The sequence below is a fragment of the Anomaloglossus baeobatrachus genome, chromosome 7, assembly GCF_048569485.1.
Source record: "Anomaloglossus baeobatrachus isolate aAnoBae1 chromosome 7, aAnoBae1.hap1, whole genome shotgun sequence".
NCBI lineage: Eukaryota > Metazoa > Chordata > Amphibia > Anura > Aromobatidae > Anomaloglossus > Anomaloglossus baeobatrachus.
The window spans coordinates 11,934,017-11,949,533 of NC_134359.1; the positions used below are offsets into that span (position 1 = coordinate 11,934,017).

General features: G+C 45.6%; 1 protein-coding gene across 1 annotated transcript in view; it reads left to right on the plus strand.

Moving 5' to 3' along the window:
* CNTNAP5 (contactin associated protein family member 5) overlaps window positions 1-15,517 on the plus strand; it is a 356,337-nt gene that overhangs the window by 311,733 nt on the left and 29,087 nt on the right. The window contains exons 17-19 of the mRNA XM_075317029.1: window positions 1,105-1,323; window positions 3,922-4,161; window positions 5,067-5,291. Of these exons, the coding sequence (XP_075173144.1) occupies window positions 1,105-1,323; window positions 3,922-4,161; window positions 5,067-5,291 (684 nt within the window). The remainder of the gene's footprint in view (window positions 1-1,104; window positions 1,324-3,921; window positions 4,162-5,066; window positions 5,292-15,517) is intronic.

Sequence of the window (15,517 nt, forward strand, 5' to 3'; positions counted from 1 at the left end):
CGTCTGTTGTAGAACAGAGAGGATAGCACTGTGAAAAGAGAGCTGCAGAAGTGTTTGTAATGAAACATAGCTCTGCTCTCCTGCTGATATTACTGGCGGCATCTACTGTGATTACAACAGGGAGGGGAGGATATCAGAGCTGTGTGTCATTACAAACATCGCTGTATCTGCAGCTCTCATACCACAGTCAGTAATGAAGGAAAGTGAAGTAGAGCAGAGAGGACAGCACTGTAAAAAGAGAGATGCAGAGATGTTTGTAATGACACACAGCTCTGCTCTCCTGCTGATATTACTGGCGGCATCTACTGTGATTACAACAGGGAGGAGAGCAGAGCTGTGTGTCATTACAAACATCACTGCATCTGCAGCTCTCATCCCACAGCAGACAGTGATGAGGGAAAGTGAAGTAGAGCAGAGAGGACAGCACTGTAAAAAGAGAGCTGCAGAGATGTTTGTAATGACACACAGCTCTGCTCTCCTGCTGATAGGAGTGCAGGCATCCACTGTGATAACAACAGGGAGGGGTGGAGAGTATAGCTGTGTGTCACTACAAACACCTCTGTATCTGCAGCTCTCATCCCACAGCAGTGATGGGGAGGTGGAGTAAAGCAGAGATAACGGCTGTGAAAAGAGAGCTACAGAGGAGTTTGTAATGACACACAGCTGTGCTCTCTTCACCTCTACCCTGGTAACCACAGTAGATCCAGCAGTGAGACCTGTGAAGAGAGCAGAGCTATGTGCCATTACAAACACCTCTGCAGCTCTGTTTTTAGAGCACTGTCGTCTCTGCTGTACTCCCCCCTCCCCCACACAGTCTCCATGGGATGAGAGCTGCAGTTGCAGGTCGACTGTAATACATAAAATTATTCTTTTAGAAGTCGCTGGATGATATAAGGAGCAGATTTTACCATCATCTCCAGTGCATTCTTCTGTGTGGGAGGAAAGAGAACGATTCACACATAAATATTTCTCAATTTTAAGCTGAAACAAGCGGTTCTGAGTCCGGAACATATTTTGTCATTCATCTATTTATGGCAGAGTGTCGTCACGTCAGTAAAGATGGAGGGTAATAACTACTGATTACTGATTGTTTCCTCCTTCCAGCTGCCCACCAGGTGACATTTTCGCTAGATGCGGGGAGTGGACCTCTGGACATCTCTTTGCAGTCAGTTGTGGCTTTGAATGACGGTCAGTGGCATCAGATCACAGCCGAAAGGAACATTAAAGAGTCCAGTCTGACCCTAGACAACCAGCCGCGAAAACGAGTGCAGAGTCCGAGTGATGGACGAGGCCGAGTCCAGCCCAGCACTCAGCTGTATGTGGGTGAGTGTGAGTCTCCACTTCTTCCTGCACTCAGTGTGGGAATGGCACATTCGGTGTTTGCTGACACATGTGATATGTATTTTGTAAATTATGGTAACATTTTCCCATAGTTTCCTGCTGATTTAAACCTTATAGATATTTTTTTTTCTTGAATGCATTTCTTTTTGGCTATTTTTTTTTTCCAATTAGATATCATCAATTATTTTGAACCATTTATCTTCTATAATCTACAGCCTCCATGTTGCACTGTCTATTGACAACCGCAGAGTGAGCTACCTGGGAATCTGACAGCGAGCTCCGGCTGACAGCGAGCTCCGGCTGACAGCGAGCTCCGGCTGACAGCGAGCTCCGGCTGACAGCGAGCTCCGGCTGACAGCGAGCACCGGCTGACAGCGAGCTCCGGCTGACAGTGAGCTCCGTCTGACAGCGAGCTCCGGCTGACAGCGAGCTCCGGCTGACAGCGAGCTCCGGCTGACAGCGAGCACCGGCTGACAGCGAGCTCCAGCTGACAGTGAGCACCGGCTGACAGTGAGCACCGGCTGACACTGAGCTCCGTCTGACAGTGAGCTCCGTCTGACAGTGAGCTCCGTCTGACAGTGAGCTCCGGCTGACAGTGAGCTCCGGCTGACAGTGAGCACCGGCTGACAGTGAGCTCCGGCTGACAGTGAGCTCCGGCTGACAGCGAGCTCCGGCTGACAGTGAGCTCCGGCTGACAGTGAGCACCGGCTGACAGTGAGCTCCGGCTGACAGTGAGCTCCGGCTGACAGTGAGCTCCGGCTGACAGTGAGCTCCGGCTGACAGTGAGCACCGGCTGACAGTGAGCTCCGGCTGACAGTGAGCTCCGGCTGACAGTGAGCTCCGGCTGACAGTGAGCTCCGGCTGACAGTGAGCTCCGGCTGACAGGGAGAGGATAACTCTTACCTTTTATGTCTTTTTTCTGAGCTTTTCTCAGATGATTTATGGCTGCATCAAACTTCATCTCATTGTTAATGTGATCTGTGGTCAGAAGTCTCATGGGAAGTGCTCAGGAAAAGACAGATAGTGATGAGCGAGCGCGCCCAATACTTGATCGAGCATCGCGGGTGCTTGAGCGGCATGCTTGAATCACCGCCCCACATGTTTCGCCTCTGTGTCTCTCTCCCTCCCTCTCTCTCTCTCTCCTTCTCCTCCTCCCTCTCTATTCCCTTCCCTCCCTGTTACTCACTCGCGCTCTCTCCCCCTCTTTCTTTTCCCTTTCATTCTTCCTCTCCCTACCTCTCACAATCTCGCCCTCCCTTTCTCTCTCTTACCCTCTTATTTTTCCTCTCTCTCTCTCTCGTTCTCTCCCTCCCTCTCTTCTCTCCCACTCTGCCTCGCTCTAACTCTCTTATTCTTCCTCCCTCTCAAATTCTCACTCTCTCTCTCTCGCGCTCTCTCCCCCCACTCTACCTTCCTCTCTCTCTCTTCCTCTCTCTCTCTTCCTCTCTCCCTCTTCCTCTCTCCCTCTTCCTCTCTCTCATCCTCTCTCTTTTTCCTCTTCCACCCTCACTCTCCCTCTTTCCCTCTTTCTCCTTCTCTCTCCCCCTCTCATTGTTCCTCTCTGTCTCTCACTCTCCCTCGCTCTATCTACTCTCCCCCCCACTCTCTCTCTCTCCTTCACTCTCTCTCCCTCTCTAATTATGTCTCTCTCTCTTTCTCTCTCCCTCTCTCATTGTGTCTCTCTTTCTCTCTCACACTCACTCACTCTTTCCCTCTCTCATTGTGTCTCTCTCTTTCTCTCACACTCACTCCCTCTCTCCCTCTCTCTCCTTCTCTCTCCCCCTTTCATTGTCCCTCTCTCACTCTCCCTCGCTCTATCTACTCTTCCCCCCCACTCTCTCTCTCCTTCACTCTCTCTCCCTCTCTCATTGTGCCTCTCTGTCTTTCACTCTCTCTCACTCTTATTCTTCCTCGCTCTTTCGTTTTCTCCCTCCCTCTCTTTCTCACTCTCCCTCGTTCTGTCTTATTCTTCCCCTATCTCTCACTCACCCTCTCTCCTTCTCTCATTGTATCTCTCTCTTTCTCTCTCTCTCTCTCTCTCTCTCTCACTCTCCCTCTCTCCTTCTCTCATTGTATCTCTCTCTTTCTCTCTCTCTCTCTCTCACTCACTCTCTCTCCCTCTCTCATTGTCACTCGTCCCCCTCTCTCCCTTCCCAGTCCTCCTGTTCGGGTCTTCCGGACAAATGCTGGCGTTTCCCATTGACTTCCATTATGTTTGGTACTTGGTCTACCCCCGTCCGAGCCTCTGACCTTTCGATATGAATACTGAGCACTCGGACATTTTAGTGCTCGCTCATCACTAGTTACAGACTGTGCAGGAAAACAATGAGCCTGTAAAAGCCAAATTGTGCTACATTTTTAAAGAAATTTAATTCCAAAAATGATTTTTAACCAAATATATAAAAATGTATTTGAAGTTGTCTATAATCTCCTGCGCAGCCCGGATACTGCATTACATGAAGAATGTGCAGGTTCCGGATAGTGACGAGTTTTCTCACATCGTGACCTGATACATTAGATAGATAGATATAATATAAAAGGAACATAAGACATTGCTACGATTTCATCTGCTTCCTCCAGGAGGGACTTCGTCTCGGCAGAAAGGCTTTGTTGGTTGTCTACGATCTCTCAAGGTGAACGGACAAACTCTGGACCTGGAGGAAAAGGCGAGGGTGACCCTGGGGATTCGGCCGGGGTGCCCGGGCCACTGCAGCAGCTACGGAAACCTGTGTCACAACAGCGGGAAGTGCGTGGAGAAGCGGAACGGATACACCTGCGACTGCAGCAACTCCGCCTATGAGGGGCCTTATTGTAGAACAGGTGAGGGTTCTGCATGTCAGGAAAGAGTGAACCTGACAAGATTCTATAAATTATGGCCGGTTTAGATAACGGCTTATTGGAGGGAACAGCTGGATATACAATGCCGCACGGAAGGGGCTCACACGATCTGTGATTACAGTACGAGGGTCGTCATATAAAGAAGTTTTGAAAAGTTTTCATAAACTTTGAAAAGTTTCATTTCACCATCACTATTAATTAAAGTCTCTGATTTCTCCATCCTGGACATAGTCCTGCACCCAGCTGAGAAGAATACAATTGTATCCAGTCTATAGAATGCTCCGTGAGCCAAACACGCCTCTGCTTGTTTCCTACATTGTATGGGAATGCTTTGTTTACATAATACGGATTAAACTAGATATAAAGTATCCATTTCCCGGTGCAGGGATAGCTGCTCATCTATGCAGCCTAGTGAATATATAAGATAGACTTTAAAAAAGGCGCAAATTAAAAATAGGCAAAAAAACAAACTAAAAATGGCTCAAATGCAATAATAAATTGGGCCTAATGTATCAAATGAAAGAAAGTCATAAACTTTTCATGATTTATTTTACAAGGCTGCAGAGCCCATTCACTAAAGTAATTACCTGACTTTAATAGATACTTCATTTTGTTAATTGCCATGTTCGATAAGCAGGAACCTCATCTTAATAAGGGGGCAGAACAGGGCACAGGACTGTGGTAACCAGCCTGGCACAGATGGCTGACAACCAGTTTACATGTCATTATTGCGTCCCTCGGGGTTGTCACCTTACATCCTAGGGTCTAGAACGCCGCCTCTGCCTCAAATTCCTTCTTATAAGCCTTGGATAATGACCCTTATACAATTCATTTGTGTTTTGTTTTTTTTTTAAGATTGTGTTTTCTCCTTTCTGTTGCGTTTATAGAAGTTTCTGCTATGTTTGAAGCTGGAACCTCGGTCACATATATTTTCCAGGAGCCGTATCCAGTGTCCAGGAACAGCAGCGCATCGGCATCAGCCATCTATGCGGATACCATGATATCAAAGGACAATATTGCCTTCAGCTTCCTGACAGCTCAGGCACCAACGCTCCTGCTCTACATCACCTCCGTGTATCAGGATTACCTCGCTGTAATGCTCTGCAGAAATGGTGAGTCCCTACAAACTCCTATATAATGCATGACAATGTGTGCATATACTACATTACTGATCCTGAGTTACCTCCTGTATTATACTCCAGAGCGGCACTCACTATTCTGCTGGTGCAGTCACTGTGTACATACATTACATTACTGATCCTGAGTTACCTCCTGTATTATACTCCAGAGCTGCACTCACTATTCTGCTGGTGCAGTCACTGTGTACATGCATTACATTACTGATCCTGAGTTACCTCCTGTATTATACTCCAGAGCGGCACTCACTATTCTGCTGGTGCAGTCACTGTGTACATACATTACATTACTGATCCTGAGTTACCTCCTGTATTATACTCCAGAGCTGCACTCACTATTCTGCTGGTGCAGTCACTGTGTACATACATTACATTACTGATCCTGAGTTACCTCCTGTATTATACTCCAGAGCTGCACTCACTATTCTGCTGGTGCAGTCACTGTGTATACATATTACTGATCCTGAGTTACCTCCTGTATTATGCTCCAGAGCTGCACTCACTATTCTGCTAATTGAGGCATTATATACAGTAAATTACATTGCACTGTCTTCTATCCTGTATTCAGATGTATACTTAGTGGCCAGGTAACAAAATCCATCCTCCATGATAACTAAAGTGGCTCACTATAGATACCAGTTAATATAGGAAGAGCAGCTGTGAAGCACAAAAAGTTTTTAAATGTTGTAAATACAGCTTCTTCACAATTGTTGAAGACACTCCTTGAGATAGAGTGCCCCTGGTGGTTGTGTGTGGTGTTGCAGCTATATCCAGTCCTCAACTTTAAAATTGTAATACCAAGAAGGAAAATTTGTGGAGTTTTGGAAATCATAGAATAAAGATGTTACTGATCTGTAAATGATGGACAAAATGGAAACACATTTGTTAACAGTGTCCCAGGAGCCATTTTTCAGTACAACACTAGGCCACATTTTGCTCTTGATGCTACTGTGACCAGCCTACATGTCGTAAACCTGCTTCCATGGCTGCAGCATCTCAAGACTTGTTTCCTATGGCTGCAGCATCTTCAATCTTGTCTCCATTGGCTGCAGTGTCTCCAGACTTGTCTCCTGTGGCTGCAACATCTCTGGACTTGCATTTCATGGCAGCAGCATCTGCAGACTGGTCTACCTTTACTGCAGCATCTCCAGACTTGTCTCCCATGGCTGCCGCATCTTCAATCTTGTCTCCCATGGCTACAGCGTCTCCAGACTTGTCTCCCCTGGTTGCAGCATCTCCAGACTTGTCTCCCATGGCTGCAGCATCTCCAGACTTGTCTCCCATGGCTGCAGCGTCTCCAGACTTGTCTCCTCTGGCTGCAGCGTCTCCAGACTTGTCTCCTCTGGCTGCAGCATCTCTTGACTTGTCTCATTTAGCTGCAGTGTCTCAGGACATGTCTCAATCGAGTACATTGGTGACGTCATTGGTCAGTGATTACACAGGAGCTGACGGCAGCGGATCCTGATGATTTGTACATTCAGTGGCAGAAGCTTCCTCCGACGACCATTGATAACCTCAGTGATGGCGGCCGAGGCTGGAGGTGCCGGGATTTTTGGACAAGTCTCAGACTCCAGAGTGAAATAATCCGGAGCTTTTGTGCATTTTGTTTCCATCTTGCGCGGATCAGTGAAGTCTCCATCCCGGGATTTCGTGGTTCCACCTTTTCTTCTTGGTGCAGTTTCAGTATGGAGGAGGGTAATGACGCTGTATATGGGAGATGTTCTGCAGAGCGGGTGCTGCAGACCCCGGGGCTTGTGCTCTCGGGGGTAAACTCGTCATCTGAGACGTTGATTGTCCCATTATCCGGTCGGACTGAGTTTTCTCTCCTAATTTGTAAATTCACTGCTCCTTTTATTGGTTTTGTAGTATGTGTGCGGCGTCGGAGTCGGAATGGCTGCGCGGCCGAGGAGCTGAGGCTTTATCTCGTTTCTCGCTGATACAACCTGAAAGTGTAAGAAATTCAGGTCCTTGGGGGGAAACTCTAATTAAGAAGCAGCGTTCCTTCCGGCTGCGCAGATGGCGGCTCTTCTTACTCTACTCCTTTATTTTTATGTTCTGTAACCAGTGAGGCTGCAGAGCGTCCATCTCAGGCTTCCTGCAGATTAGCGCTAAAATCGTGTATGATGGAGGAGTAACGTGAAACTTCCCGATTATGTAGAGGAGGCGCACTGGGGCCCCCTAACCGCAGGGCCGGGGTGCAGCATCTTCCTCTGCACCCCCGATCTGTATGCACCTGGTCTGTGCTCTGCTCGGGGAGGGGAGTTCTGCACAGAACATCACACAGCAGGGATCAATGGAAAAGCCTCATGAGACCATCACTGCATTGTAGAAGATATTCTTCCCATCGATCTTCTCTTCTTAGGATGTGTCGGTACTTTCTGGTGACTCTGCGGACCCCCACATGCCTCGCACTCCTCTGCATTCTCCTGCGTGACCCGCCTCCCTCCCACCACTGTTCTGATGAATAGTCACAGTCATTATAACAAACTTTGTAGAAACCAATGCTGCAAGTGAATATAAGAAACTTAATGTATAAGAGAAATCTGCCTCCTTCTCCACTTATGAGCCACTTCTTCCCCATAATGACCCCTAAACTCATCATTCACTCAGAAAAACAGATAAAATCCCTCTTGCCCAAAACAAGACTATCTGCCCCATCACTGAGTTTCCACATCACAGCTGCCTATGGAAGTGTATGGAGAATAGATCAGAAAGGGCGAGCAGGCAACATCAGATGCAAACAAGGATCAGCACTGCCGAAATGTAGTAAGTGTTTGGCTATCTCCAGAGCTGAACTCGGAGATACAGTATTGCTGTATAATGTCCTCCATGCAGCTCACCTCAATGCTGGAGTCACAGTTACACTGCTCAGTATCGTAGATCCTCATTGCTGTGAATTCTGGTAATTTCTGAATTTGTAGCCACACTGCATTAGTTAGAGAAGGCACACATGACCGCATGGCTGTCCTGGACTTACCCATAATGCCCTGCAGCTATCACATCACATGCTATAGCAAAGCCAATCAGGAAGGACTATCATTGCCTGTATAAAAGCCGAGGCATTGAATATAGCAGCCATTGTGTGATGAATCTGGATAGTAAGAGGATGGCACAGCATACATCTCAGCTATAGATAGTTCTCCAGGCTATGCTCTATATATTCTCCTGGCTATGCTCTGTATATTCTCCTGGCTATGCTCAGTATACTCTCCAGGGTATGCTGTGTATATTCTCCAGGCTATGCTATGTATATTCTCCAGGCTATGCTGTGTATATTCTCCAGGCTATGCTGTGTATATTCTCCTGGCTATGCTTTGTATATTCTCCTGGCTGTGCTCTGTATATTCTCCTGGCTATGCTCTGTATATTCTCCTGGCTATGCTCTGTATATTCTCCTGGCTATGCTCTGTATATTCTCCTGGCTATGCTGTGTATATTCTCCTGGCTATGGTCCACATGTTCTCCAAGCTATGCTCTGTATATTCTCTTAACCATCCTCCATATGCTCTCCTTGCTATGCTCGATATGCTCTGTATATTCTTTAGGGTATGCTCTGTATATTCTCCTGGAAATGCTCTTTATATTCTCCTGGCTATGCTCGGTTTATTGTCTTGGCTATGCTCTGTATGTTCTCTTGGCTATGCTGTGTATATTCTCCTGACTATGCTCGGTATATTCTTCTGGCTATGCTTGGTATATTCTCTTGGCTATGCTATGTATGTTCTCCAAGCTAGGCTCTGTAGATTCTCCTGGCTATGCTCTGTATATTCTCCTGGCTATGCTCTGTATATTCTCCTGGCTATGGTCTGTATATTCTCCTGGCTATGCTCCACATGTTCTCCTAGTTATGATCTGTATATGCTCCAGGCTGTGTGCTGTATGTTCTCCAGGCTATGCTCTGTATATTATCCTGGCTATGCTTTGTATATTCTTCTGGCTATGGTCTGTATATTCTCCTGGCTATGCTCCACATGTTCTCCTAGTTATGATCTGTATATGCTCCAGGCTGTGCGCTGTATGTTCTCCAGGCTATGCTCTGTATATTATCCTGGCTATGCTGTGTATATTCTCCTGGCTATGCTCTGTATATTCTGCAGACTATGCTCTGTATATTCTCCTGGCTATGCTCTGTATATTCTACAGACTATGCTCTGTATATTCTCCTGGCTATACTCTGTATATTCTCCTGGCTATGTTCTGTTTGTTCTCCTGGCTATGCTCTGTATATTTTCCTGGCTATGCTCCGTTTGTTCTCCAGGCTATGCTCTGTCTATTCTCTTGTCTATGCTCTGTATATTCTCCAGGCTGTGCTCTGTATATTCTCCTGGCTATGCTCGGTATATTCTCCAGGATATGCTCGGTATATTCTCCTGGCTATGCTCGGTATATTCTCCAGGATATGCTCGGTATATTCTCCTGGCTATGCTCTGTATATTCTCCTGGCTATGCTTTGTATATTCTCCTGGCTATGCTCTGTATATTCTCCTGGCTATGCTCTGTATATTCTCCTGGCCATGCTCTGTATATTCTCCTGGCTATGCTCTGTATATTCTCCTGGCTATGCTCTGTATATTCTCCAGGCTATGCTCCGTATATTCTTCTGGCTATGCTCTGTATATTCTTCTGGCTCTGCTCTGTATATTCTTCTGGCTGTGCTCTGTATATTCTCCTGGCTGTGCTCTGTATATTCTCCTGGCTATGCTCTGTATATTCTTCTGGCTATGCTCTGTATATTCTTCTGGCTATGCTCTGTATATTCTTCTGGCTCTGCTCTGTATATTCTTCTGGCTATGCTCTGTATATTCTTCTGGCTATGCTCTGTATATTCTTCTGGCTCTGCTCTGTATATTCTTCTGGCTCTGCTCTGTATATTCTCCTGGCTATGCTCTGTACAGTTAGGTCCAGAAATATTTGGACAGTGACACAAGTTTTGTTATTTTAGCTGTTTACAAAAACATGTTCAGAAATACAATTATATATATAATATGGGCTGAAAGTGCACACTCCCAGCTGCAATATGAGAGTTTTCACATCCAAATCGGAGAAAGGGTTTAGGAATCATAGCTCTGTAATGCATAGCCTCCTCTTTTTCAAGGGACCAAAAGTAATTGGGCAAGGGACTCTAAGGGCTGCAATTAACTCTGAAGGCGTCTCCCTCGTTAACCTGTAATCAATGAAGTAGTTAAAAGGTCTGGGGTTGATTACAGGTGTGTGGTTTTGCATTTGGAAGCTGTTGCTGTGACCAGACAACATGCGGTCTAAGGAACTCTCAATTGAGGTGAAGCAGAACATCCTGAGGATGAAAAAAAAGAAAAAATCCATCAGAGAGATAGCAGACATGCTTGGAGTAGCAAAATCAACAGTCGGGTACATTCTGAGAAAAAAGGAATTGACTGGTGAGCTTGGGAACTCAAAAAGGCCTGGGCGTCCACGGATGACAACAGTGGTGGATGATCGCCGCATACTTTCTTTGGTGAAGAAGAACCCGTTCACAACATCAACTGAAGTCCAGAACACTCTCAGTGAAGTAGGTGTATCTGTCTCTAAGTCACCAGTAAAGAGAAGACTCCATGAAAGTAAATACAAAGGGTTCACATCTAGATGCAAACCATTCATCAATTCCAAAAATAGACAGGCCAGAGTTAAATTTGCTGAAAAACACCTCATGAAGCCATCTCAGTTCTGGAAAAGTATTCTATGGACAGATGAGACCAAGATCAACCTGTACCAGAATGATGGGAAGAAAAAAGTTTGGAGAAGAAAGGGAACGGCACATGATCCAAGGCACACCACATCCTCTGTAAAACATGGTGGAGGCAACATGATGGCATGGGCATGCATGGCTTTCAATGGCACTGGGTCACTTGTGTTTATTGATGACATAACAGCAGACAAGAGTAGCCGGATGAATTCTGAAGTGTACCGGGATATACTTTCAGCCCAGATTCAGCGAAATGCCGCAAAGTTGATCGGACGGCACTTCATAGTACAGATGGACAATGACTCCAAGCATACAGCCAAAGCTACCCAGGAGTTCATGAGTGCAAAAAAGTGGAACATTCTGCAATGGCCAAGTCAATCACCAGATCTTAACCCAATTGAGCATGCATTTCACTTGCTCAAATCCAGACTTAAGACGGAAAGACCCACAAACAAGCAAGACCTGAAGGCTGCGGCTGTAAAGGCCTGGCAAAGCATTAAGAAGGAGGAAACCCAGCGTTTGGTGATGTCCATGGGTTCCAGACTTAAGGCAGTGATTGCCTCCAAAGGATTCGCAACAAAATATTGAAATTAAAAATATTTTGTTTGGGTTTGGTTTATTTGTCCAATTACTTTTGACCTCCTAAAATGTGGAGTGTTTGTAAAGAAATGTGACAATTCCTACAATTTCTATCAGATATTTTTGTTCAAACCTTCAAATTAAACGTTACAATCTGCACTTGAATTCTGTTGTAGAGGTTTCATTTCAAATCCAATGTGGTGGCATGCAGAGCCCAACTCGCCAAAATTGTGTCACTGTCCAAATATTTCTGGACCTAACTGTATATTCTCCAGGCTATGCTCTGTATATTCTTCTGGCTATGCTCTGTATATTCTCCAGGCTATGCTCTGTATATTCTCCTGGCTATGCTCTGTATATTCTTCTGGCTGTGCTCTGTATATTCTCCTGGCTATGCTCTGTATATTCTCCTGGCTATGCTCTGTATATTCTCCTGGCTATGCTCTGTATATTCTCCTGGCTATGCTCTGTATATTCTCCTGGCTATGCTCTATATATTCTCCTGGCTATGCTCTGTATATTCTCCTGGCTATGCTCTGTATAGTCTCCTGGCTATGCTCTGTATATTCTCCTGGCTATGCTCTGTATATTCTCCTGGCTATGCTCTGTATATTCTCCTGGCTATGCTCTGTATATTCTCCTGGCTATGCTCTGTATATTCTCCTGGCTATGCTCTGTATATTCTCCTGGCTATGCTCTGTATATTCTTCTGGCTATGCTCTGTATATTCTTCTGGCTTTGCTCTGTATATTCTCCTGGCTATGCTCTGTATATTCTCCTGGCTATGCTCTGTATATTCTCCTGGCTATGCTCCATTTGTTCTCCTGGGTATGCTCTGTATATTCTTCTGGCTATGCTCTGTATATTCTTCTGGCTATGCTCTGTATATTCTTCTGGCTATGCACTGTATAGTCCCCTGGCTATGCACTGTATAGTCCCCTGGCTATGCTCTGTATATTCTTCTGGCTATGCTCTGTATATTCTCCAGGCTATGCTCTGTACATTCTCCTGGCTATGCTCTGTATAGTCTCCTGGCTATGCACTGTTTAGTCCCCTGGCTATGCACTGTTTAGTCCCCTGGCTATGCTCTGTATATTCTTCTGGCTATGCTCTGTATATTCTTCTGGCTATGCTCTGTATAGTCTCCTGGCTATGCTCTGTATAGTCTCCTGGCTGTGCTCTGTATAGTCTCCTGGCTATGCTCTGTATATTCTCCAGGCTATGCTCTGTATATTCTTCTGCCTCTGCTCTGTATATTCTTCTGGCTCTGCTCTGTATATTCTTCTGGCTATGCTCTGTATATTCTTCTGGCTATGCTCTGTATATTCTTCTGGCAATGCTCTGTATATTCTTCTGGCTATGCTCTGTATATTCTCCTGGCTATGCTCTGTATATTCTCCTGGCTATGCTCTGTATATTCTCCTGGCTATGCTCTGTATATTCTCCTGGCTATGCTCTGTATATTCTCCTGGCTATGCTCTGTATATTCTCCTGGCTATGCTCTGTATATTCTTCTGGCTATGCTCTGTATATTCTTCTGGCTTTGCTCTGTATATTCTCCTGGCTATGCTCTGTATATTCTCCTGGCTATGCTCTGTATATTCTCCTGGCTATGCTCTGTATATTCTTCTGGCTATGCTCTGTATATTCTTCTGGCTATGCTCTGTATATTCTTCTGGCTATGCACTGTATAGTCCCCTGGCTATGCTCTGTATAGTCTCCTGGCTATGCTCTGTATATTCTTCTGGCTATGCTCTGTATATTCTCCAGGCTATGCTCTGTATATTCTTCTGGCTATGCACTGTATAGTCCCCTAGCTATGCTCTGTATAGTCCCCTGGCTATGCTCTGTATAGTCTCCTGGCTATGCTCTGTATATTCTTCTGGCTATGCTCTGTATATTCTCCAGGCTATGCTCTGTATATTCTTCTGGCTATGCTCTGTACAGTCATGGCCAAAAGTTTTGAGAATGACACCAGAATGCTATTTTCACATGATCTGTTCCCTCTGGTGTTTAATTGTGTTTGTCTGATGTTTACATCACATACAGAAATATAATTGCAATCATATTATGACACCAGAAGGTTCTATTGACATTAGAATGAGTTAATGCAGCAAGTCAGTATTTGCAGTGTTGACCCTTCTTCTTCAGGACCTCTGCAATTCTCCCCGGCAGCTGTCAATCATCTTCTGGAGCAAATCCTGACTGATCGCGGTCCATTCTTGCATAAGCAATGCTTGCATTTTGCCAGAATTTGTTGGTTTTTGTTTGCCCACCCGTCTCTTGATGATTGCCCACAAGTTCTCAATGGGATTAAGATCTGGGGAGTTTCCAGGCCATGGACCCAAAATCTCTGTTTTGTTCCATGAGCCATTTAGTGATCCCCTTTGCTTTATGGCAAGGTGCTCCATCATGCTGGAAAAGGCATTGTTGGGGCCAAACTGCTCTTGGACAGTTGGGAGAAGTTGCTCTTGGAGGACATTCTGGTAGCATTCTTTATTCATGGCGGTGTTTTTAGGCCAGACTGTGAGTGGTGCGATTCCCTTGGCTGAGAAGCAACCCCACACATGAATGGTTTCCGGATGCTTAGCAGTTGGCATGAGACAAGACTGGTGCTAGCGCTCACCTCTTCTTCTAATAAGCTGTTTTCAAGATGTCCCAAACAATCGAAAAGGGGATTCATCTGAGAAAATGACTTTCCCCCAGTCCTCAGCAGTCCACTCCCTGCACCTTCTGCAGAATATCAGTCGGTCCCTGATGTTTTTTCTGGAGAGAAGTGGCTTCTTTGCTGCCCTCCTTGAAACCAGGCCTTGCTCCAGCAGTCTCCGCCTCACAGTGCGTGCAGAAGCCCTCACACCAGCCTGCTGCCATTGCTGAGCTAGCTCGCCACTGCTGGGAGTCCCATCCCGCAGCTGAAACAGTTTTAAAATACGGTCCTGGCGTTTGCTGGTCCTTCTTGGGCGCCCTGGAGCCTTTTTGGCAACAATGGAAGCTCTCTCCTTGAAGTTCTTGATGATGCGATAGATTGCTGACTGAGGTGCAATCTTTGTAGCTGCGATACTCTTCCCTGTTAGGCCATTTTTGTGCAGAGCAATGATGGCTGCACGTGTTTCTTTAGAGATAACCATGGTTAACTGAAGAGAAACAATGATACCAAGCACCAGCCTCCTTTTAAAGTGTCCAGTGGTGTCATTCTTACTTAATCATGACTGATTGATCGCCAGCCCTGTCCTCATCAACACCCACACCTGTGTTACTGGAACAATCACTAAAACAATGTTAGCTGCTCCTTTTAAGGCAGGAATGCAATGATGTTGAAATGTGTTTGGGGGTTAAAGTTCATTTTTATACCAATATTGACTTTGCAAGTAATTGCTGTTAAGCTGATCACTCTTTATGACATTCTGGAGTATATGCAAATTGCCATTAGAAAAACTGAAGCAGTAGACTTTGTAAAAATTAATATTTGTAGCATTCTCAAAACTTTTGGCCGCCATGACTGTATATTCTTCTGACTATGCTCTGTATGTTCTCCAGGCTATGCTCTGTATAGTCTCCTGGCTATGCTCTGTATGTTCTCCAGGCTATGCTCTGTATATTCTCCTGGCTATGCTCTGTATATTCTCCTGGCTATGCTCTGTATATTCTCCTGGCTATGCTCTGTATATTCTCCTGGCTATGCTCTGCATATTCTCCTGGCTATGCTCTGTATATTCTCCTGGCTATGCTCTGCATATTCTCCTGGCTATGCTCTGTATATTCTCTTGGCTATGCTCTGTATATTCTCCAGGCTATGCTCTGTATATTCTCCAGGCTATGCTCTGTATATTCTCCTGGCTATGCTCTGTATAGTCTCCTGGCTATGCTCTGCATATTCTCCAGGCTATGCTTTGTATATTCTCCTGGCTATGCTCTGCATATT